The following is a 27,090-nucleotide window of genomic DNA, read 5'->3' on the forward strand; positions in this document are numbered from 1 at the left end:
CAATAGGTACATTGTGCGCAGTAAATACTAAACCTATGTAAATATATAAAATATACTATCTCTCAGGTAACTTTATTATATTTGACAAAATGATACTATTGTAGAGATACCCTGTTAATCCAGTAATAGGATGGCTGAACTTGATACTTGTGATTTCAGAGTATAGTCTCTTGAATAAAGAATAAACCATCTGAAAGAGTCACGTTTCGATGAAAATATAGGCTAAGGCTGTTACCGCATCTTTTGTCTCACAGTAGTCACAATCAATTGAGACTTATTGACTTATTAGCGAGAAGTCAAAGCCGGTAGCCGGGTCAAACTGTATTTACGAGGGTCGGGTTTCTTGATAAATTGGAACTCATCAACTGTAGTACAAGCTTGTTTGTTATACACCACTGAATTGACAATCAATGCCTACATGCGTTTTGTTTAACTTTAATTGATGTTTATTTTCGTCTTTGGTAGTTTAGCAATTACCAATGAAGGGTAAATGGTAACTTTCAATACATTTGTATAGACAATGAATCATCAGTTAAGTTTCTGTTGAGAAATTAAATAAGTGAGTTGTTGGTAACGGTAACATAATTAATTCTGTCAAATAAAAAAGAGCTAAAACAGCAATATAGATGATGTTATTATTGCCGTGATTTAGTCGTGACGGGTGCCAGATGTCGGCGTCATCTCCATATTTGGCTGCACAGGTTGTGGCGAAGTTGACTCCCAATGAGCGAGCCTTGTACAGAGACCTACCAGAGATTCTCGTGTCACTAACGTACACAATGCTGCCAACGATTCTGATGATTATTCAATAGCGTTTCACCAGTTTAATGCGGATTTGAAATGTATGACGCCGAATCGTTTCTCAGTCTATGCTAATCTATGTAAATATGCAGTAGCCTCCTTGGGGCGGAATCACACACCTTAATGATGCTATGCCTAGTAAGCAAATGAAGACACGGCAGTTTACAATGTAATAGTCACCTCGTTAATGGTTTTACTGTCAACAATAAAACAGTGGCTGCCTTTGAACAGGACGGGTTATTCCGTATTCGACCCACGACAACTCAACCCATTTCTTCACTCATCCCAAATTAGTATTCATAGCTCTACCCATTACATAATTCGTTATTCTACCCAAATGCATTCCTTACTCAACCCAAAGTAAATATACCAAAAATAAGTATGGATAGCAAAACAACGTTTACTGTTTTTTCAGAAATTTAATAATGATAAATACATATGTACTAGTATGTACATTTATTTATAATTAAATAAAAAAAATACAAAACACCTACATGAAAAAATGATAGATATGAGTATGTTGATTAAATAAAATATATCAAAGATTTTATTTTATTTTAAGGTAAATACATAAACAAATTAAGAGGCTCAAAACTTATACCGCGGGATTAGCTGTCCACATGAATACTTTTATTATTTTTCTTTTGTCATCTCATACCGCTTGAAAAAAAAATACATTGTATTATTTATATTTTTGAACATTCATGAACAAGTGTCTGGGGAAAAAATTATACGCCATAGCTTGGTTATACTGATTTAATAAAAAATCACCGTCGTTTGATTTATAGTGGATTTAATTAGTCATTATTTGATTTGTGTCCTTTTGTGAAAAACGTTTTTCAAATATATTATTGTATCAGAACTCCTGCAGTTTTATTTAATAGAACGATCTTAATACAAAAGTTAACTGAGCTTAAATTTCTAAAAAATATATTTTTATTCTGACCGTGCATAAAAATCTTATATTTTTGAAGTGATTTTAAAATGGGTTGAGCTAGGAATGTTTTTGGGGTGAATAAGGAACATAAAATTAAAAATTTGTTATGGGTAGAGTGAGGAACAAAATTGGGTTGAGTAAGGAAAAAATAATGAGTGGGTTGAGTTGTCGTGGGTCGAATACGGAATAACCCAACAGGACATAGAAGAGACCACAAATGAGGCCGTTGCTTCACTTGCAGATACCATAGAATACAACGAAATGTATGTTTTCAAAGGGCATCTTTTCTTGCTCATGATAAAATTAAATTATGTAACTAAATACTCGTAGTATTTCTTATTCATCTTGATTTATTTACATAATATTATGTATAACATAAAATTTTCCATTTCAGCTTGGTTAGTTTCAAAGTGGGTAGTAGCCGTAAAAGAGGCAAAAGGTCATTGACCGACTACCTGGACTGGCATCTCCCTAATGAGACTATGTGCCTAACGCCAGAAATAAGACAAAGTCACTAAGAGTGGCGTTAATGTTGTGTCCTCCAACTAACTGAAACAACTAGATAGCGGTTCAACAATTTTAATTTAACTTTGTTCATAACATTTATTAGCAAAATACTTTTTAGTTTCAGTAAACAATCTAATTTTAACGTTAGGTTCAGGTTCAGTTAATTTCACGCCGGAATCAAATTTTGTAACAACGACGTCGTACGAGTAAGTGTATCTACACACACAAAACATCATCTATGTGATGTTTATGTGACACGTGTCTTAGTAGTAATTTTATCAAGGGGGCGTAAGGAGTGTCCCCCGGGGTGAGATATGGGCCTAATGCATGTGGCGTTAATGTATGAGGAAGGGTAGCTGACCCACGAGCAGGGAGATTCATAGAATTCGATACTTCTCTACAATTTACTTGTTTCTATTGAATATATAAGAAATTAACAACAAATACTCAACCGTCAACCTTTCAACCACTAATAACGACATTTTCAAGGATTCGAAATCTTTTCTCAAAATCTTTTCTTATACCCATCTTTTGTACCTTTTGATTGCGACATCATTGTTCGTAATGTTCTTCATTTATTATTTATTATTCCAACATTTGGTTTATTTTTCCAACAGTTTGATCTAGACGGACGGTGATCCAGCCAAGGATTTCCGTTTAAGTTTATCAAGAACTAGGAATTATTAAGTCACATTTTGTTAAGGGAATGAGCTGCCGTGCCAGGATCTAACGTTAAATTAATCAGTTGTTCAAACTCCGCTAAAGTTAACGTCAGCAGCGATCTTGGGATTATCTTTGCTTTATCGCCGAACTATGATCAATTGCTGGCTATCTAATGAGTCCAAAATAAGTGGCTTTACATTGCGTAACTCCTTGATAATGTATCTATTATCAGATTGAGATCTCAATTTGTCTGAGAGTTAGATATTTTTAGCGACCCAAATATTATTCTAGTTAAATTTAAACTAGCAGCATCTAAATCTAGATACGTTAGCATTAGATCTCTTTTTAGTGGTAACTAAACAAAATTTAAATTGTTTTGTTAACATTATTCATTTTGAACAAAACAATTTCGTCGTACCCATAATAATAACACTGGTCCTCTGAGGGCTGATTGTGATGAATCAAACGCAAGTAACATTCATGCCAACTAAGTAGCCTTTGACGTAAATAACTTTCGCAATAAATTAGTTGCGTCTATACGTAACCCATTCGTAACGCAGTTATACGGCGATAGCGTGATGGTATTGTTTAAACCGTTCCATGGTGCAATCAAGGAGATCGATACGTAAGCTTTCTTCAACGTAACATACTTCAGGCTTATTACCTATAACGGAAACGGAACACTACCAAAGAATAATCTTTGATTACAATTTGACTAGGTAGTATGAATAAAAATCAATTTCGTTAACCAAGTATAACCAACAACAGCATGACTTTATAACAGAACACCTACATAGTTTTACTATACTACATATTCGCAGTCATTTTCTTAATATGATAAACTTTGACATGAACACAAAGAACGTCTTTTCCTCAAGATAACCATGAACAGAATTCGCAGTCAGTATTGACAAAGAAATCCATCTTATATTCTAACCAACCAGACAGTAAGTTATTGTTACAAGTTCACAATTACCTTGTTATGTCCGTATGAGAGTCTCTCGTCATGCCCAAGCGACGAAACAGAATTGTGCCTTTCAGAGTCCCAACTTGAATGCCATATATCTAAGGAGTCTGTGGATGACTTCTTTGTGTCTATAGAACTTTTCCTCGAGAGCGAATTCATTGAACCGACGTAATCACGTTTCATATCTCTGATTCCATTGCTGTTTACAGAGTCCCTTCTATTATAATTAACAATATTACTCCTGGTGAGATTCGGGAAGGATCCCATGGAATGTCTCTTGTTGTAGTTTCTCTGTGTTGGGCTTGGCGTATCTCGGCGAGGCGGCGTTTGGGAAGGGCTGTGGCGATCGCGCCGAAGGATACTCGGGAATGTCGACGGGTGTTCCAGCTCGCGTGCCGGCGATCCCGACATACCCAGTGAATCTCGACGCCTGTTTTGTCAGCCAGCATTAATAAAGATAATTATAACAACAATAAATAACACACTAACTAAAATTTTACGGACCTGATTATGAGCCCATTTGTTGGTGATATTGATTCCCTGTGGTATCCCGGCGTCGACTCCCTACTGTGAAGGTAAAGGGATGACCGATATGGAGTGCTGCAACGGCCATGTACGTCGCAATGAGGGTCGTGCTCGACGACGGAGCTGACGAGCGGCGAATGTCGACCCTCCCCCTCCAGGGTCATGCTACCAAACATTGAATCCAGCTGCCGCATAGCTATCATTTTCTTGACTGTTGACATCTTCACAAGGCAACACTTATCTCCAGGGTTTTATTTTAATTCACAATTTGAAACAATAATCAAGGTAAGTCGATCGTTTAATTCTTGTACTTTGCGTGAGTTTAAGTGACATGTATGTCCTCTAAGTATGCCGCGACGCGACTGGACTGATCGGACGGCATTGTGCGCAGAACGCTTACCGATGACTCACACGGCGGCATGCGCGCGAGCAACGAGACTACGATTATCGACGTGTCCTACAATTACATAGCATATAAATATAGCTGAAGGAGGTAAATAATAGTAAGTACAGCTTACAGCACCATCCATAATAAACAAGGACGGTTTCGCGTGTAGGCGTCAGCGTCATTCAAGTATAACTGAAGGTCGTTTGTCAAGTCATCTCTGCGTTGTCGTTAAAAAACTAAGCATTATTGTAATTTGAAGAGTCATAAAAATTGAACTGTTGAAAATCAAATCGGGTGCCCACGCCCTCCACCGTCTGTGCAGGTTTGTTAGCCTAATTTGTAAAATCATAAACTGGCAGCAATTTTACGCTTGTATCCGTAAATGTAATTAACTGGATTAACTGATGTGGCTAATCGAGTTCCGTCACCGATTACACGGTTTCTTAAGCGGCTAGGACAAATTGTGGTAGGCAGTTGACGTACAGCTATTTTGTTAATTGGGCATGACATTAAAAAAACTTTCGTCTAGCACATCACATTCGCATCTGGCATAACAAGCCAGCTAATTTGTGTATGAACTCTGATTTAACATATGCCCTCCCCGCAATTTAAATAAGGAAAGCGGTTGAAACAAGTTATAACTAAATAAATAATTAACACAACATCATTTAAGAAATATAGAAAAAAAGAAAAAAATATCAAAGAAATATGTAATTTATTATTTAAAGCTACTTCTATTTGGGTAAGCGGAAATTTAACTGATAGATAGCAGGAATAAGGGCAAACCTAAATATAAGCATTTAGTAACTTCGAGTAGAAAAATGTTACGCATGAATAATGATTTTGATAGTGGATATTTAATTTGACACATACAGGGTGGAAACGATAAGTGATATCACTCGATTATTTCTAAACTATACAAGATATCGAATACTGATACAAGATATGGTTACTGATCTTGAAAGTTCTTCAGAAGCTTCAATAACACAATGTTACAGAATAGACTGGATCTATCCGAAAATTCTGTTTCCAGCTTGCATCATTTACCAGAAAATATATTATAATTAAAATAGAGGAAATCTGTCTCACCCTCGTTGATGTACCCTCCGACTCTAAAAAAGACTAGATAAGGTAATATCGTAAATTGTGAAGTAAATATTTGTAATCATCGGAATTTAGAACCAAGGAATAAACAATGTAGTTTACAACATATTGGTACCAGTAGAACGTGGGTTTCGAGACCAATTATGCGTTTTAATAAAACCGTCACAGCAATGTTGCTACAGAGTTGAGATTTTTATCCCGTCGCATTATTTATGTGAACGGCTGTTTTATTTATACAAGTGGGCGTAGAAATCCAGTCGATTTCAAGGTCATACTTATTGTAGAGCAATAAATAAGATTGTTTCTTCATAAGAAACAATAAATAAAACGGTTTACAGAGGTGATTAGATAATGAAATTAAAAATCCACACATTCAATGCATCAAAATAATATATGAGGTTTTTAACTGCACTGTTATTTTTAATATCAATAATAATAATCATTATTTTTAATATCAATAACTACAAGTCGCACTCGAGTTTGAATTACACGATTTACGTAATAAGATATTATGATACCTAATAGTTGATTGAAACATATTCAGCATCGGTCCCTGATATCAAAAATGTTAAGGTACTTCGGCGTAAATTTTAGTTCATGGAATATACTTTATTGTACACCACACAAAAACAGACACATAACATAAACAAATATCAAATTGAAAGGTTACCATATAGGAGGTCTTATCCTTAGAAAGAGAGATCTCTTCCAGACCACCCAGAGAGAGGACATTTGTTTCAAATAACATAAATGGGGAAAGCGGTGATCACATTGGTTTTTGAGATTGACTAAGTCTATAGATTAGAATCCAGCCTGCCAAGCGTGGAGATTATGCTAAAATCCTCCACTAAAGTGAAGGAGGCTCATAGTCCAGCAGTGGACTGTAAAAGGCTGTTGATGATGATAATGATGATGATATATTAGAATTAATGTATGTAAACCAACTACTTAATCGTATTGATTAAATATTGTCATAATTCCATATTAACATTATTGATATACATTAAAAAAAAAAGATCCGAACATCGGAAGACGTAATCTATTGTCTATTCATAACTATTTATTGTTTTTTGGTAAAATTAATTTCGCAAATTCGTTTACCAAATAAAATTATATACAGGCTTAGAGTTGAGGCCGAACAAGATAAAATACAAGAGATTTTGAAACTTGTTTACACACTTCACAATATTGGCTGTATAGCTGCTAGTTAAACAATATCTTTGTTTTCCTTGTATGGGTACGTGTGTTTTTAGGTAGAGCTTCCCCTTGAAAAATATTTACTCATTGTCACGACTGTAAACTCCTGTGTATGGCTGCTATGCGCTTTTAGTCTATGGTCACTACGCACATACCGTCAAAATTCCATATCTACAATTCTTTTCCAATTTTAAGGGTTTTATTATGCTAGATACCACTTATCACCTGATGATAGGTGATTACCTGTGATTACCGCCATACGACACCCGCAGCCCCAGGGGCTACATACTTATCGCTGACAAACATATTCAAAATCGACTTTTAATTATTACTATAAATATTTCAATGAATATTCCCCACGCACCTCTCAACCTGTGACGTGCCCTCAGATTCAGTAGAGGGATGAAGGTGCTTAAAGCAGCGGGAGGCGAATACTATTTAATGCGCATTATCACTGCTATGTTGTAGGTTGTAACCTTCTTATAATGGGAATTAAAAGATAATGACAGCTTAAAAAGGAACTCACGAATACAAATTAATTGAACATTAAAAAATAATAATGAAACACACGCTTGAAAAGGAATTGAATGTGACGATAGATAAATATTCAATGTTACCATATTTCTGGTTGACCCCGATCGCCGAGCAAATAAACATGCCGTTTGTTTGCATTAAATATACTTTATTAAAATACGTTAATTGAACTTTTCAATTAACAGTTTATTTTATTCCTATACCTCTAAATATTAGAACAAATAGAGAATTTCATTATAGAACTTACCTATGCGATTGTTATTCTGTAAAGCTATTAAATTTCAATTATCCGAGTGTGATAAAAAGCACGTAGGTAGGCGTACATCGTATACGGCACGAATGTAATTGATTAGAAACCATATTGTGCATTCCTCGCATACGGATGTAATTAGGTACGTACGGTTTATTACACACTTTTATTTTTGTCGTTACTTTACACGAAAAGGAACAGACACAGAATACGCGAGTATCAATTACTGTGCGCGCCACGCATGACCACTGGCCGGCCATGACGTATAATCTAAATATAATACTTTTTTATGCAAATAACAAAGAATATTTTAAAAAATCTTATCGACTCTCTGACTATTATGACAGCACAAGCTATGATTATTGTGTAAAAAAGAATATAAGGGTCAAAATCAAAGAGGTGAGCATTATGCTTCTGACAAAGTTTTCCTGAATAAAATAACACGATATTACTAAAATATTTATTTCAAAATAAAGGTTCTGTGCATAATTACACGGCACATAGCTTATTTATCTTTCTATACTTATGTTTTATTTGATTTTAAACAAAAAAGGTCGAAATAGTCATTCCGGGAACGCGTCCTTATACCATGTTTCATGGTTCAAACAAGTCAAAATGTAAAATAATTAAGACTTAAAATTGTCATATTTTAATATTAACATTGAACATCATCAAATTAGGAATACACGTATTTAATACATTAATAGCAGTTTAATTTCTTTATATTTTGACTATTCAAATGGTGTCTGACGTTTATTAAATCATTCCGTGAACGCGGTCGATGTTGATCGATGTAAATAAAAGAACACACGCTACGTGGCGTTAGCGAGCATCAGCGTGAAGTTCACTAGTCAAAGCAAAAGGCGTGTTTCTTGTTTACGGAAAAAAATAATTGATTTTGTTGGTAAGTACCTTTTAAATTGATATGTGTGAAGCGTACTTTAATTCCCTGTAACTACGGGAACTCTGTTTGATGATTAGTTTTTCGAAAATTTGCATACATTTTGCTAAATTCTTATAAATATTACAGCTCACTTGTTGGCAGGTCTTCGTCAACCGCTGCCTTCGCCGAATTCTCGGCATATACTGGCCTGAGAAAATCTCCAACGTCGAGCTATTGGAACGCTGCCACGAAATTCCGATCAACCAGCAGATCAAGCGCCGCAAGTGGAACTGGATTGGCCACACTCTCCGAAGGGATCCCGATCACATCTCCAAGCAGGCTCTGGATTGGAACTCCCAAGGAAAACGCAAACGTGGTCGCCCCAAGCAAACTTGGGGGCGCACTGTGGCAGACGAGGCGAAGAAGATCGGCAAGACTTGGAACGAGATCAAACGCGTAGCTCAAGACCGAACGCGATGGAGGACTGTTGTGGACGCCCTCTGCCCCATCTAGGGGACATAGGACCATAAGTAAAGTAAGTCAAGTCACTTGTTCATAAACTCTAAAACCAAAATCTAATATAGCGGCGTCAAGCGCGACATGAAAATATTTATCAAAAAGTAATTTCGGGAACAGTCATTTCGGGAACGTTCTCGTATATGACAGGCGTTCCCGAGATGACAATCTTTGGGCAAAATGATGCTCTAATGCTTTTAAAAGCTTAACCATGCAAAATTTTGCTTTTAGGTATTCATTTAATACGATCAACATGGAAAACTATAAAAGTGAAAAGAAGAGGAAGTCGAAAAACAAATTAAAAGAGGATAGTATAACTTATAAAAAATATAATGAAAAGGCTAATGCAAGGAAGCGCAAGTTTTTATATGTATAAAATAACACCTGAACAAAGAGATATGAAGAGACTGAAAGATAATGTTAACATAATTCCTAATATCTGTTTATTTTAAAACAAAGTGTATATTTTGATTTTTAAGCATTGATATGCAAGAAAATCTCAATGATACTGCAATTAGCATTTGCTCCTGATATTTAATGTTTGTTGATTGACAAAGTTTATTGTTATTAGATTTTAAGTCTAATTTTTGAGACTCATGTTCCTCATTCCTTGTAAAAATAAAGGTATAATACTGTAACTGTATATTATGTGCCTTAATAAAACACAGCGTTCTGTTGAGAGAGCTGTCTATGATCTTTGCCTAATTTTAGTCTATGGTATAAGAAAACTTACCAATTGTCTCTGCTTTATCATCTAGTTTACCTTCTTCATACACCAGCTGGCACCACTTTCTATGGAAATTGGTGATCTGTCAACTTGACATTTCATAGCGTTTGTGATTTTTGCCGCCTACACAGCAAAAAATTTTTCTCTCGTTTAAAATAAGTGTGATTTAGTCGTATAAAATAAGAATAAAACACAGTTAAAATGTGCAAATAGGAAATATAAGTGATGCAGAGTGTAAGGGTAAAGAGTGGTGTCGGTGAAAGGTTGACTTCTGTCGGCCCGGATGAAGGAAAAGCTCGAAATCCGAGTCGTCTTTTTCAGATTCATCCTCATCATCCTCGGAAATGGAAATGTTTGCTTCACCACCTCCAAATAGGCGACGGAGGCCATGTAAGTGTTAACCCCACTCGTAAGACACTCGGTCGAAACTTTGACGACTCAGATGAATGTTATTTCCAACTTTGTTGCGCACCACTTACCTTCTACATCAAGCCTACTAGATGGTAATAGCTTGCAAAGTAGTATTCAGTTCCTCTAAAGAACGATTTCAGTTACTTCGTTATCGTAAAGTGAAGTTAAGATCAATCATAAGGAAGATAGAATATTACTTATCCTTTTCCTGCTGACTGAGCGAATTATTAATGAGATAAATTGCAGCAGTTTGGCTACCTTATAGCGGGTTAAAGGCAGCTAGTTGAACATTCTGTTTGAATGGTGCAATTGTTACTACCATTCTATTCATAAATAAGTAAAATTATTTTAGATTGAGCTTAAAAGGCCTCTTAAATTTAGATGTTAATCATTTATTTCAAAAATTTTATTTTGTAATGTTTGGTTCTGGCTTGATAATCCAAGAACCCTGAAACCACAATGCAATTCTTTGTGGAAAAAAGAGCGGAATCTTTTTAATGAACGCGAGCACTGTTTAAGGTAATTGCTAATATTAACCTTCGTACAACATTACAAAAGGCTCCCCCAACCTAGTCATGGGTGGGTCACAGATCTGGTTGAACACCCTATCATATTTAAATTAAACAATATGCGAGTATACCTACTTAAAAATTCTCAAAAGAGTTCAAGATAAGAAGTTAATAGAAACAATGTTTCTTTTCAAAGATGGGCTTTATGCTCATGTTGCGATAAGACATTTTTATCTAGTTTCTGAAATACACTTGCGAGCAAAAGTATGGAATCACTTACATGAAGTTGTTTCCACGCGATCTTGTGTACTAACCAATTTGTTAGTAACAAAAAAAGTAGCACCATTTTAAAGATTAAACTTTTAACTTTAAATTGATACCAAATTCATTTAAATCACACCAGTATTTAAAAAGATATCCCGGCTGATGTGAAAAAGTAAGGAAAAAGGCATGTATCAACTGTTTGATACGTCGCGAGTTGCGGCCTATTTACCCCCCATAAAAGCAAGTGTTTTCGGATTTTTGCTTTCACACGTTGATCCATACACATCTCCGCTTCTTTTGACACTTTATCTGAGATTCTACACCTTCAGAAGCAGCATAAATCGTTGCACTATTGCAGGAAGGGCTCAGCCAGCAGGCTGTCGCACGTCAGCTCCACATAAGCCAGTCCTGGGTTTCGAAAGTTTTAAGACGCTTTCGGGATACCGGTGGCTTTATCCCGAGACCAAGTTCTGAACATTGCCGGTGCACATCGCAGAGGGAAAACCGTTTTTTCATGTCAACTTCTCTACGAAATCGTCATTTGACTGGTATCAACGTCCAGCAAGAGCTCAGAAATGTTCGTAGGTTAGCTGTTAGCAAGTGGACAGTTCGTCTAAGATATAAACAATAGAATTTGACTCCAAAAAGGCCTGCCACAGGCTTGAAACTGACGGCAGGTCACCGATAAGCACGCTTTCAATTTGCTCCTACACATCTCGATGGGAAGTCGAGCAAGCCACTCCCATAAGCCAATGTTTTAGCGAACCAGCACTGCACAAATCGCTCCACAGGCCGTCTATAGACCCGACCTCTTCGACTGCTGCACTGCAAAAACAGTCTGCATTCATCGGAGAACAAAACTCGCCTCCATTACTCGCCTTCCGAGTGCGAGCTAATTGAAAGCGTGCTTATCGGTGACCTGCCGTCAGTTTCCAGCCTGTGGCAGGCCTATTTGGAGTCAAATTTTATTGCTCATATCTTAGACGAACTGTCCACTCGCTAACAGCTATCCTACGAACATTTCTGAGCTCTTGCTGGACGTCGATACCAGTCAAATGACGATTTCATAGAGAGGTTGACATGAAAAAACGGTCATCCCTCTGCGATGTGCACCGGTGCTGTTGAGAACTTGGTCTCGGGATAAAGCCAAAAAACTCCCAAAAGCGTCTTAAAACTTTCGAAACCCAGGACTGGCTTATGTGGAGCTGACGTGCGACAGCCCGCTGGCTGAGCCCTTCTTGCAACAGTGCAACGATTTGTGCTGCATCTGCAGGTGTAGAATCCCAGGTAAAGTGTCAAAAGAAGCCGAGATGTGTATGGATCAACGTGTGAACGCAAAAATCCGAACACGTGCTTTTATAGGGGGTAAATAGGCCGCAACTCGCGACGTATCAAACAGTTGGTACATGTCTTTTTTCTTACTTCTTCACATCAGCCGGGATATCTTTTTAAATACCGGTGTGATTTAAATGAATTTGGTATCAATTTAAAGTTAAAAGTTTAATCTTTAAAATGGTGCTACTTTTTTTGTTACTAACAAATTCGTTAGTACACAAGATCGCGTGGAAACAACTTCATGTAAGTGATTCCATACTTTTGCTCGCGAGTGTAGTATGTAGATCTTCTTCAGGATCACAATGCACGACCGGTTAGTGAAGGTCAACTCTCAGAACACTTACTTTCATCTGCCAGAGCAGAGACTCACAGGCGTTTCCTCCAAGGAATCTTACAACTGAAGCCCTGCCATTTATTTTGTCTTCGGCACTGCAGATTTTTCTCAGCGGTGTCAAGTTGAGTTGCGGAAACTCCTCGTGCCAGTGGCATTTGAGTAATAATATACTTAAAATATAATTTATTCTATTGGGTCATCAGAACAGATCTGTCTTAATCGCTCATGTCTCATAGACACTGAGACTTTCAGAAACCTTATGTTTTTGCATGTCAATCGCAAGTAAATAGAGCCAACACAAATATCCTAAATTCCCAAGCCTGGAATACTCTCAGAAACATCATGGCAGAATAATGTCTCTAAATATCTTAAAGGTCTGGGATCTTATTTGTGCACTAAGACAAGCTCAAAAACTTGGGACTTTATTTAAAAAAAATAAAAAATTTATTTATACATTTGCCAACTGCAACATTGACTGTCCCCGGAGGACGTCTCTCTTCAAGCAATAGGTATGGTATGTAAAAGATACAACATCAACTCAAGTCAAAGCATAACTGATTTATTATTTGTATACCCACAATTAGTTACAATATTATAAACTGTCAATGTCAACCAAATACACAATAGTATGCAGCTGTTTCTGAGAGGATTTTAAGAGGTATAGACGCCATAGACTTTAGTTCAAAGCCGTTGCGGCGAAAAGAAGTCACAGACTTCCAAGTCCACAGACGCAGCGGATGCGTAGTGGGGCGCTCAACTGGGGTTGCTAATTATTTTTTTCGAAAATATTATTATAACAGTAGATTAAAGGTCAGAGAAGGAAAATAGACAGTACTTTACAAAAATTTTACAGGTCAGTGTTACAACGCACACCTAAAATGTAATGTTGGCATTTACTTTTGAAAAATACATATATATTTTTACTAGTGATGATGACACTCCAATGCGATGGAGATGTAGCATTAAGTCATCAGGATCGATTGAATGAAGTTCACATTCTGATACAATCAGAAACGAAGGAGGTACTCGATCACGGGCCCTCCTCAAATTAACCACCAAGCTCATGAACTTGACCGAACAGCTCGACATGACGCTGTCGGCTTGTTATCTACCAGGAGATGGGATTGCAGACCGGGCCATAGGCACGGTATCCCAGACCACCTGTAACATCAAAGGGTCGAGTAGTACCCAGGTGGAATCTATTAGTACCCCAGGCCGCGGAGGCCATACTCAGTGTATGGGGAGTCCCAGACAGAGACTTGTTTGCTTCCATTTAAAATATATTAGTACCCCAGGCCAAGAAGGCCATATTATGGGGAGTCGCAGACAGAGACTTGTTTGATTCCAGTTAGAATCCATTAGTACCCCCGGCCACAGAGGCTATATTCATTATGTAGGGGTGTCCCAAAATAGACTTATGGGCTTCCAGGGCCACGGCAGTAGTATTAACTATGTTACACTGGACTCAAAAGATGGATGTTAAATATTAAATAAAATTATACTGTTTGTGTTCCTTAAATAAACAAGTAAAATTATAATTGAAAATTAGCTAATAAATAGTATTATCCATCTTTTGTACCACATTAAGGCAAATAGATCAGAACTCTGATTCTTTATGACGCCCTTCAGCCGTCTCTGGGATTATCAGCTGGATGTATGTTTTCACCTCCCAGCTACATACGTTACCATACTTGAATGGCAGACGGAACATACATTCTAATAACATCGGCCCCAGTGCTAATAAAGGATCTGTTAGAGACCCTAGTCTACAACAAGTAGATAAGTTATCTCTCCAAAATTTAAAATTGGTGGTGGAAGGAGCAATCATAAGATGCATTATGTGGGTCAATCTCACAGCATTGACCACAAGTTACCAACTGGTAGTGATGTGGTAGCCAGTGGCGGCGTAGCATGGCTTGGCACGCGGGGCGGTCCGTACCCCCCATATATATCCGCCCCCCCGGGGGCTATGGCACCCCAGAATGGTCTGGTCTGGTGCCCCCCAGGATTTTTGGGTTACCGATTCGAAGATGAAAGATGTTTTACGCCGTTACTGTAGATAGCGCTGCTGTTAGCCAAGCTGTTTTTACAGCAAAAACTTGCAGTACAAAACTGATACTTAGGTCAGTTGTATCTACCTTTACCTTTTGTACATCAGTTCCTTAAGGCCATTTCACTTGCAAGGCCAAGTACACCGAGATCACCGGTCTTTAATATTAAATTACTGGAATTAATTTGACTGGTTGCCGGCTGCTGGACTTTCTTCTAGCATTGAATTTTACTTGATAAACAGCTCTCATTCTTCTTCTTGCTTCAGATCGAAGAATCCATGATCTCATTCCTTTGGACACATTACAGGATTACTTTTTTGAAGTATCAGAATATGATCACATTGTGACATTGGCGTATCTAGGGTTGTTTTTCGGGGGGGGCCCAGAACCTCCCCGCTATAGACATGACGTCAGCATTTTGGCTGATATTTGGATCTGAATCTGATTCAACCACCTACAGACTGTCTCTGACTGCTAAGCACCCAGATGAACGCATAATTATGTCCTGTAGTTTCATATTAGTGAGCTGATAAAGACTTCATTTTAATGGAGACCCCAGAGTTATGTGTGAAATTTGTTTATTTCCATAAACAATATGATAACGCCTGTTTTCCAGGTCAAATATTACAAATTGGATTAAGATCATTTTTAGTGAATAATTACTTCTCCAAGAAGTGCAGTGAATATTTGCTTCTCCATGAAGTGTTTGGTCTGCAGTAACATCCAGATACTGGCTGGACAAGAAAGTAGTTGATAAGACCCCCAATATTTAATTGGAGGTGGGGGTATGTATACCTTTATGAAATATTACTGCAGAGACCTACGAAGGAACAATAACATCTTGTATTTATGAGTTTGTAATTTTACAAGCATGTTATTAATAGTTAATTGTTTAATGTTATGTTATTCATAACAAGTTTTTAGTAATGTTTTAATTGTTCAAGATGAAAACATGTTTATGTTTATACATATTTATATTTTCAGATGGGTAGATCTTACTATTAACCTACCATAAGTACCAGAATGATTTTATTGGTTGATAAGAAGTTAATGACATAACGTTGATCTCAAGGAGATGTCCTAAATAATTTGAGTTATTTAACCTAAAGACTGGTTATTTGTTTAATAAGTTTCTTATTGGTTCGTCTGCTTCTCAGAGAGTACAATAAGTTGTTTAATGTATTATTTTGTATTGTGATATTAAACTTCTTTATATTCTTTCATTCTTAATACATTTTATATCACATAGCGTTTGTGCTTGACACCAGCAGATAACAAACAGGTCTCAACAGAACGCTGTGTTTTATTAAGGCACATAATAGAACTGTTTTGCATTACAACAAAACAGTTATTATGTGTAGAATAAAACACAGCGTTCCAGCAAGTGCTTGCTGGTGTTGGACGACTATGAAATGTCAAGTTGACAGATCACCAATTTCCATAGAAAGTGGTGCCAGCTGGTGTATGAAGAAGGTAAACTAGATGATAAAGCAGAGACAATTGGTAAGTTTTCTTATACCATAGACTAAAATTAGGCAAAGATCATAGACAGCTCTCTCAACAGAACGCTGTGTTTTATTCTACACATAATAACTGTTTTGTTGTAATGCAAAACAGTTCTATTATTGCTATGCATATAATGACAAAAAGTGGGTGTTGCGTTCATTTAGGGAACGTTAACGACATTTAAGGTACTTCATTGTCATTTTGGGAACACTCCCATCATTTCGGGAACATCACAAAAACGGCAAATAAATCACTAATAAGTAATGCTACACTTTAATCTTGCATATTCAATACGATATGGCCTTTAAACTTTTGTTTGTTAACTACTAACAATAGTTTTGTATATTTTTTGATTGAAAACATTTATTTTTCAAAATACTCTCCATAAATTTTCAATTGGTGTAAATTTCGTTCCGAAATTTCAATTTATTGTATACATTTTTGCACTACGTTATATATTTATAATATAAATACAAAAGTTTAAAGGCCATATCATATTGAATATGCAAGATTAAAGTGTAGCATTACTTATTAGTGATTTATTTGACGTTAATGTTGTCATTATCCGATCCGAAAACTTATGCTCTGATTGATATTCTTTCAAAAAATATTTTTATTTCCGTGTTCTTGGATCTAGAACTGAGGAGACGAAAGAGTCCTGGAAATGGTGCACGTTAATAGGTATGGCCCGATGGAGACTAAGTCCATTGGATTGTCACGATACTAATACAGCAGAATGTTCATGAAGAACAACAGTGTTCTTGGGCTGGCAGAACCAGAACTGAGAAGACGAAGTCTTAAAAATGAAACAAATAGTTGTTCGCGCCACACGCCACACCGCTAGTGCGGGGTGCGCGCGCAGCTGAATCCGAATCGTCTCTCACTCCAACCACGCCGAGCTGAACAGACGACAGTTGTTATATTTTTTTCTTTTATTTTATTACATTATTGTAAAAATCAGAAAGAAGGCATATTATTATTAGCCAGCTCCCAAACAATAGTATTGTGCTGCTGTAATCATGGCTAAATCTTGCCCGGAGTTTGCGGCTTTGAATGAAATTCGAGAAAATTCAATAAATTCAGCAAATAACTTCAAGAAGACCGTGGTTCTTCAATTGGGAGACAGTAGTCTCAAAAAGGTCCTTAACTTTGGGGCACGCAAGATTTTCCGCTCACTTGAAATGGTCAACACAGAAACATGCTAATTTTTTCAAACATGTGGCTGATGAAGACCATCTATCTTACACTGAATTATGCTTAACATTAAGCAGCTTTGTTAGTGGGTGGACCACAGATCACAGAAACTAAAGGGTGATGTGACATGGGGGCGGGTCCGGTGTCACAGCAACGAAAAACGAATAGTCGCACTGAATGCAATGTGTGCATGACATACACTCTTCGTGACGTATTGTTTTTATTTTGATTGTGACGTAAATATGACATTAAAAAAATCAATAAAGGTGTGAAGAAATTTATAAAGAACATAAATTACACCAACAACTGATTTAATTAATAAATATTCGAAAGTGAAATTTTCTCAACATCATTATGACAACCGTACATAACTGATTTCTGGTCTCGTTCGATTTATCTCACTAAAGCGTCGTCATGCTCATTAGTGAAATTGCTCGAATGATGCAACAGCTCCAGAATACACAATGCAACAAGTATAATTTTGATTAATGATAGTTCAGATGATGGAACTGATCCATATTTGTCATCTTAGATACTATTATGGCAATTTCGTTGGGGTAGTCAAATGTTTGTAGGAAAGTTTGTTGTTTAATAGTAGCTTCTATGACAACTCGACTGTGGACTACCAGGCTCTCGAACTCACGCTCGGTTTTCGGTGGTCAGTGTCTGTATGTATGTTACAGTTAAATCGTTTTTTTTCCATTTATCTCACATCCCTAGTGTATATCCCTAGATATAACTCATTTCACTACGCAAAAAATGTTTATCGCACCACCCACTGATGAGTTAACACCATGAAACCTGTCTAAAAACCATCGCTGATTAATCACAAACCCTTCACAGCCCGTATCTAAATAGGTCAAACCGTTTTGGAGATTAATGGGAACATTCGTTTGCACACAATGAAACAAGCTCTCGCCCTAAACGCACACACCTTTCCGCAGAAGGTAAATAGCCCGCATTTGTCTTTCGTCGCGGCACGGCAAGCTTGACCGGATGATTAATAAAGATGTTACGAAAAGCCCTCTTTTAAAAGACAGTACTCATACCTAATGTTGAGTATTGTCATACTAAATTATAACGATAGAGGTCGCCACTGAGCGAACCGCCCTGTTTCGGCCCAACTCGACATGCGCCTCAGCGCGCTCCGTTTTTTTTTATCAAAGTATACGTTTTAACAAATCCTGTATAACCAAACCGTTCTCAAAGTAACAATATAATAAGTGGTGTTTATATAAAGTGTATCATTTACGAGATCCTGCACGAGCCTCACATCAAAAACACACACCTTACCACCATACCTACTTCTCATTTTTCTCTATGAAATATGGCGGTCAGAAAATCAATGCTAGCTATCATTTTAGTAAACACAATTTTCACAACAAGAAAATATAATAGTCCCAAGAAGCTTCAGGTTTGTCTGGCTACCGCCCGATTTAGGTGAAGGTGTAGAGTGGATTTTTTAAGCTAAAAAATCAGAAGGGGATTATCATGGAGAAATGGATGCGCATAATTTTGAGAAATGTCCTAAAACATAAACGTGAAGAGAAAAAAGTGTTACTGATAAGCTATAATATACTAATATTATAGTTTTATTTCTGGTTTCAAAATGTTATACCTACATAAAATTCAGCATGGGTCAGTTGTGGTGATGGACAATGACCTATACCATTCTCGATAGCTAAATTATAATGAGAAAAATATAAAATCGGAACTATTAAAAAATTTGACAAAGACCGTTTGTTTCAAATAGAAATATGTCGATACTCTTGCAGAATCCAAAGGAATTACAGTGGTTTGTCTTCCCCCATACCACTGCGAGTTAAATCCCATCAAACTCATTTGGTCACAAGTGAAATCGTACGTAGGAAGACGAAACAAAACTTTTAAAATGTCCGAATTAATTAAAAAAGGATAAGAAAAAATTGGCAAAGAACAATGGGCTAAATGTGTTAGACATATAATTAAAGAAAAACATAAATGAAAGATCTGGACGGCTTTTGGATACTGTAAGTGACACTATATCAGCAGAACCGTTTCTTATTAATGTCATCCGCGACACATCGGACAGTATGAGTGACGACTCATAGTGTCATACTCCGACTCCGAGTAATGTTGCCTCGGTAAGTACCACGACACTGCGACCCCCAGAGATCCGCCGTAGCAGTCTTTTCCGAGAAAGTCGCCATGTTACTTCAATACGTACTGCAGAGCTCATGTAGTGAAGGGTTGGAACTACATAAATTACTTACCGCTTCAAATTTTGGAAAAGTAATTAAGAGGCGCAATGATTTATGCTGCCATAATAATTGTCAAACATATTATTTACAAAGACTCTGTATCGCAAATTAAAAATCCATAAAACATGAGAATGATAACAAACAAGGCGGTAAGACAATTAGAGGTCCGAGAAAATTTAAAAATAAACCCATGTGGCATTTATATGTATAGACGAGGAATATCATTACCTTGGAGGTACACCTGATGGCATGATTGATAATGAGACAATTGTAGAAATGAAATGTCCACTAATTGCTTTTCATAAAAGGACAATAAAGAGGTTGTCAAAAATAAAAAGCTCCCGTTTTATTCATTAGAAAAAGACCAAGACGAATAATGATAAATAAAACTCAGAATTGGTTTTATCAAATCCAAGGTCAAATACACGTTAGCCAGAAAGAAAAATGCCTGTTTGCCATATGGACAGGTGATTGTAATAAGATAAACACAATAACAAAATATACAAACTACAATAAAAGGGAAATAATACTTTCGGCTTAAAATGTCCAAGGTGTGAAATAAATAAAATTTGAAGATCATAAGAGCCACAACGTCAAAGCTCGTGTAATAAATATGGCAAATTTAAGTAACATCTACGCGAACGACATAAAAGACGAAATATTAAAATAATTTGACAGACTTTCAAACAGAAATATGTCGATACTCTTGCAGCATCCAAAGGAATTACAGTGTTTCGTCTTCCCCCAAACCACTGCGAGTTAAATCCCATCAAACTCATTTGGTCACAAGTGAAATCGTACGTAGGAAGACGAAACAAAACTTTTAAAATGTCCGAATTAATTAAAAAAAGATAAGAAAAAATTGGCAAAGAACAATGGGCTAAATGTGTTAGACATATTATTATAATTAAAGAAAAACATAAAATGAAAGATCTGGACGGCTTTTGGATACTGTAAGTGACACTATATTAGCAGAACCGTTTCTTATTAATGTCACCGGCGCCACATCGGACAGTATGAGTGACGACTCATAGTCTCATACTCCGACTCCCGAGTAATGTTGCCTCGGTAAGTACCACGACATTGCGACTGTACGATATCTACATAATAATAATATAAGAAAGTCAACTCAACAACTTGAGCGCGCTGGATTTAGCTGGAATAGCGCCCCCTGAGATCCGCAGAGCCGTAGCAGCCTTTTCCGAGATGGCCGCCATGCTACTTCAATATGTACTGCAGAGCTCATGTAGTGAAGGGTTGAAACTACAGCGTAAATTACTTACCGCTTCAAATTTTGGAAAAGTAATTAAGAGGCGCAATGATTTAAGCTGCCATAATAATTTATTGTCAAAGATATTATTTACAAAAACACTGTAGCGCACATTAAATCCATAAAACATGAGAATCATAACGAACGGAAGGCGTTAAGACAATTAGAGGTCCAAAAAAATATAAAAATAAACCCATGTGGCCTTTATTTAGACGAGGAATATCATTACCTTGGAGCTACACCTGATGGCGTGATTGATAATGAGACAATTGTAGAAATGAAATGTCCACTAATTGCTTTTCATAAAAGGACAATAAAGAGGTTGTCAAAAATAAAAAGCTCCCGTTTTATTCATTAGAAAAAGACCAAGACGTATTTTAATGATAAATAAAACCCAGAATTCGTTTTATCAAATCCAAGGTCAAATACACGTTAGCCAGAAAGAAAATGCCTGTTTGCCATATGGACAGGTGATTGTAATAAGATAAACACAATAACAAAATATACAAACTACAATAAAAGGGAAATAATACTTTCGGCTTAACATGTCCATCCAAGGTGTAAAAATAAATAAAATTTGAAGATCATAACAACTTCAAAGCTCGTGTAATAATGCAAATTTAAGTAACATCTACGCGAAGGACATAAAAGTCGAACTGTTAAAATTATTTGACAGAGACTGTTTCAAACAGAAATATGTCGATACCCTTGCAGCATCCAACGGAATTACAGTGCTTTGTATTACCCCATACCACTGCGAGTTAAATCCCATCGAACTCATTTGGGTTGGGCAAAAGTGAAATCTTACGTAGGAAGACGAAACAAAACTTTAAAATGTCCGAATTAATTAAAAAGAGGATTAGGCAAAATTAGCAAAGAACAATGGGCTAAATGTGTTAGACATATTATAATTAAAGAAGAAGATAAAATGAAAGATCTGGAGGACTTTTGGATACTGTAAGTGACACTATTGGCTCTGTGCACGATTACAGCGCCAACTAGCGTCCACAACTTTGTGGGCTCTGTCACATTGACATTTAGGTCGTATATTTGTGAAAAAATATCGAAATGAAAAAATAACAAATATTTTCAACTAATAAATTGTTGTGATACCACGATTTGGGTGGAAAAAAAGGTTTTGAAATAATTTTGGTCATTCAAATCAAATGAGGTAAGTCCAAAAAGTGTGTTTAATTTTGATTGTGTCAGGGTTTGTTTACTTTATTTATAGTTGTAGTTTTACAGTAAAACAAAAAGAAAAAGCTACTTTAACGGTTTCATTATATAACAGTAAATATATTTAAATGTTCCTGTATCACTAGTAATAAATTAAATATCGTTTTCAGATCGAAATGAGTATTGTTTTGAAGACCGGGTTTGTGAGTTTTACAATATCAAATTCCAACCACAAACCGTATTTAAAGGAAAGTTGTTGGTATTGGCTGGACAAGTCCGAGATGTAGAAGAATTAAGAACAAAACAAGGGCAGAGTTCAATAATTTACGCTCTCATCATAAGACAAACATCTGTGCACAACAACTACTGTGACTCATTTTTGTACTACCACGTTGTATAGTCTAGTTATTTCCAAATTGTAAACGGCTATTAAACCAGCCCTATCGAAAAACAGTCCACTCTTTTATTTAAGTTCCCAGTAGGACCCTATTCATGCGATTAATTAATGATATTAAAATGTATTAAGTAGAATCGCTTTGCCATTGACAGATACATCTGATGACAGAGCTTACATTATTTCTACTTTTGACCACCATGAGCGCTGCGATCGATTATGTTACCCCCACCTAGTACTTCGCACCCAGCGAATATCAGCAGAACCGTTTCATATTAATGTCACCGGCGACACATCGGACAGTATGAGTGACGACTCATAGTCTCATACTCCGACTCCGAGTAATGTTGCCTCGGTAAGTACCCCGACACTGCGACTGTACGATATCTACATAATAATAACGGAAGGCGTTGAGACAATTAAAAGTCCAAGAAAATATAAAAATAAATCCTTATGGCCTTTATTTAGACGAGGAATATCATCACCTTGGAGCTGCACCTGATGGCGTTATTGATAATGAGACAATTGTATAAATGAAATGTCCACTAATTGCTTTTCATAAAAGGACAATAAAGAGGTTGTCAGAAATAAAAAGCTCCCGTTTTATCCATTAGAAAAAGACCAAGACGAATTTTAATCTACAGGGTGTCCCGTAATGTAACGTCAAGCCGGAACTGGGTGTTGAGGCAAGTTGTGCTGGTTATCAGAAAAATATAAAAAAAAATCTAAGTGGCATATTTTAAAAATAATAGGCATTTGAAAAAAATCAAAAAATTCTACTCCAGGTGACGGTCCTTTTGCTCGTGTTGCCACAAATCTTCACTTTTTCCAAATTTTTTTTTTGTTATGTAACCCTGAATAATGCTTCTCTAAATTGTTATCAAAATTACAAAACCAGCTGCTCCAGCTTGGATGAAAAAAATACATTATTCCCAAAAAAAATTTCAAAATAAAAATTTTGCCTAGTTTAAACTGACTGTACTGAAAAAAAAATGTACTACGCGAGTGTGGCAAGTGACGTCATAATTTGGCGCATTTAGTAAGGATTCCAAAATGGTATAACACTTTGTAAAATCTTGCTGTAATTGTCGACAATTTTTGTTTATTGGAAATAATCCCGTTTTAAATTTATCTACCTTGGTTAAAAATATTATTCTAATGTGCCCAAAATTCAAGTTTCTGGCTTAAGTGAGGTGGAGAAGCCATTTTAAAAGGTATGAGCGGGACGGAGAGGGCCATCTTACCAAGCAGGGATGTTATGGATATCCGTAACCGTAACCGAAACTATCGGATATCCGAAATAAAAAAATGTCCATAACCGTAACCGAAACTGATTCAAAAGTTACGGATAGTTTCGGATAAAGGCCAAACTGCAAAACTCTATGAAATCTGCAGTATACACGCAGCTGCAATGCCGCGCTGCCGATTTCATAGTTTTGCAGTTTGCGGTCTGCGGCCCGTCTTGGAATTGTACCTTAAATCTTAATATTTGTTACCAACTTGTCTGGCATTCGCTGGCACCATCTAATATGCCAGCCTGTTTTACCTTTATCATACATAGGTGTCGTCTTAGTTGGTACATAAAGTAGCTATGTGGGTCACGCTCACGCAGCATCTTGCTATTTGTATTATACCTACATTTTTGAAATTCTAATAATTCCGTAACCGAAATTATCCGAGACTTTCGGATAATCTGAAATGATTTCATATCCGTGACCGTAACCGAAACCGGTATAATATTATTCTAATATCCGTAACCGTATCCATAACCGAAACTTCATATCCTTATTATCCCTGTTACCAAGTAAAAGTGCAGGCAGAGCAGGTAGTAAAGGCGCGCGCGCACGGGTGACTTGTCACAGTATGTCAACTACTAATTACTGTCATGGTGACAAAAGTTTCTGTGACTGACTGTACGGTAGTCAGTCACAGAAACTTGAATTTTGGGCACATTAGAATAATAATTTTTAACCAAGGTAGATAAAGTTAAAATCGGGACTATTTCCAAAAAAACAAAAATTGTCGACAATTACAGCAAAAATTTACCCTTCAGGTTCAGAATGTCCAATTCCCAAAATGTCCAACGGTTTCAAAATGTCCAATTCCCAGAATGTCCAATTCCCAAAATGTCCAATTCCCGAAATGTCCAATTCCCGAAATGTCCAATTCCTGAAATGTCCAGTTCCCGAAACGTCCAATTCCCAAAATGTCCAATCTACTATTAGGATGGGTTTGTTAAATAAAACCTCATAGCCTTTCTTAAAAATTAGTAATTAATATATTTCTGTACGAATGCGTTTAGTTTTTGCAAAATCGGCATATAAACATAAAAAAATTTTATTATTTGCAATAAGTACGTAGAAAAAATTTGTAGCTACTGCACTTTATACTCGTACAAGTATGTATAGTTATTCATATTTTTTCTTTTGACCTAAAAAGGAAAGTATAATTTGTAAATAAATAAATGATTATTTAAATTTAAGTATAGTTATTTATTAAATATTTTTAGGAAAGCCTATGAGGACTTATTTAACAAGCCCATCATAATAGTAGATTGGACATTTTGGGAATTGGACGTTTTGGGAACTGGACATTTCAGGAATTGGACATTTCGGGAATTGGACATTTTGAGACTTGGACATTTTGGGAATTGGACATTCCGGGAATTGGACATTTTGAAACCGTTGGACATTTTGGGAATTGGACATTCTGAACCTGAAGGAAATTTACCAAGTGTTATACCATTTTGGAATCCTTACTAAATGCGCCAAATTATGACGTCACTTGCCACACTCGCGTAGTACATTTTTTTTTCAGTACAGTCAGTTTAAACTAGGCAAAATTTTTATTTTGAAAATTTTTTTGGGAATAATGTATTTTTTTCATCCAAGCTGGAGCAGCTGGTTTTGTAATTTTGATAACAATTTAGAGAAGCATTATTCAGGGTTACATAACAAAAAAAAAATTTGGAAAAAGTGAAGATTTGTGGCAACACGAGCAAAAGGACCGTCACCTGGAGTAGAATTTTTTGATTTTTTTTAAATGACTATTATTTTTAAAATATGCCACATAGATTTTTTTTTATATTTTTCTGATAACCAGCACAACTTGCCTCAACACCCAGTTCCGGCTTGACGTTACATTACGGGACACCCTGTATACTTATAATAAATCTGTAGAAAGGTCAATTCTGTACATGAAATATATTTTCAAAATAACTATCAGGGGGTGATTAGTGATCGATACCGATGCCAAAAATGTAATCAGTAAAATTTTTGTCTGTCTGTAGACAGATTTCTTGAAATACTACAGGTTGGACTTTCCGTGCTATCTAAATCAATTGGTATTTTAAACAAAGTATCAGCAGTTCTTCCTCCTGGTAGCAATGTTGCAGCTATACCTGATGAAGACACGGCAAGAGCAATTTTACGCTGATTTCGAACATAAGCTAATATTAATTTAGTCAAAAAGGTTTTCCCAGTTCCTCCAGGTGCATCTAAAAACCATATTGTTCCCAAATTATTCTGAACACACTCGCAAACGCGATCATAGACTGAACGTTGTTCTGCAGTCATCATTGGTTTTCTAATGTTGCTAACAGTTCCTTTGAGCTGTAACCAATCTCTGCAGAATATTCCCTATTGGTAACCTCTCCGACTGAGGTTGGTGTTGGCATTTGGCAAACCATATTCACGGACTGATTTACCGCCTACTGCTGTTAAGTCTTCCTGAAGAGCTAATAAGCACTGATTTATGGCAAGATCTCGGAAATTATCATTAGTTGCGCCTTCATCATTGTGAGATATATTCCGAAGAAAGTCTTCTGCAAATTTTTCTTTATATTTTTCCCATAATTGGACAGGATCTGACAAATGACAAAATGTGAGCAATGTTACAAATAAATGACGTAACCGTCGTGGATTATCACTAACACAGGATTCTGCTAAAGCGTCATCCCAATGCTGATCATTTTCAAGCAAACGACGCGCTTGGCAAGCTGCATGATAAGTTGGATGAACAACATTGTCTACTTTTCTCAAATCTACAAATGATGTTGGCCCTCGCACTGTATGTAATAATAATCTCAAATATAATTTTCCATTCCAATTTAAAAGAACGCAATTCCCAGTATCGGTGTGTTATGCAATGACAATAAATAAGGCTCAAGGGCAGACTTTTCGTGTTGCTGGAGTAGATCTCGGTGTCAGTTGTTTTTCACATGGTCAGTTATATGTCGCTCTTTCCCGGGTTAGCAGTTCTAGAAATCTTTATGTTCACGTGCCGGACGGGTCAACTTTCAACGTAGTTTACCCGGAAGCTTTGCGCTAAAGTATTTTCATTCTATATGTACTTAAGCCTCATGTGAAAGTGATCTAAACAATATTACCAATACATTAACATAATAAC

General features: G+C 36.5%; 1 protein-coding gene and 2 long non-coding RNA genes across 4 annotated transcripts in view; 2 read left to right on the forward strand and 1 right to left on the reverse strand.

Moving 5' to 3' along the window:
* LOC135086651 (WD repeat-containing protein 47) overlaps positions 1-27,090 on the reverse strand; it is a 104,026-nt gene that overhangs the window by 50,766 nt on the left and 26,170 nt on the right. The window contains exons 1-2 of one of the 2 annotated variants that reach the window (XM_063981408.1): positions 4,380-4,816; positions 3,885-4,305 (exon numbers count right to left, since the gene is read on the reverse strand). The exons of the other annotated variant lie outside the window; for it this stretch is intronic. Coding sequence (XP_063837478.1) covers positions 3,885-4,305; positions 4,380-4,621 — 663 coding nt within the window. The 5' untranslated portion in view covers positions 4,622-4,816. Of the gene's footprint in view, positions 1-3,884; positions 4,306-4,379; positions 4,817-27,090 lie in introns of those variants that run through there. 2 annotated transcript variants of the gene reach the window in all.
* On the forward strand, positions 8,698-9,792 carry LOC135087151 (uncharacterized). The gene is made up of 3 exons (XR_010260692.1): positions 8,698-8,777; positions 8,919-9,291; positions 9,504-9,792. It is a non-coding gene; the product is annotated as an uncharacterized LOC135087151 (long non-coding RNA).
* Positions 22,086-22,742, forward strand: LOC135086637 (uncharacterized). The gene is made up of 2 exons (XR_010260551.1): positions 22,086-22,284; positions 22,460-22,742. It is a non-coding gene; the product is annotated as an uncharacterized LOC135086637 (long non-coding RNA).

The sequence above is a fragment of the Ostrinia nubilalis genome, chromosome Z, assembly GCF_963855985.1.
Source record: "Ostrinia nubilalis chromosome Z, ilOstNubi1.1, whole genome shotgun sequence".
Taxonomy (NCBI): domain Eukaryota; kingdom Metazoa; phylum Arthropoda; class Insecta; order Lepidoptera; family Crambidae; genus Ostrinia; species Ostrinia nubilalis.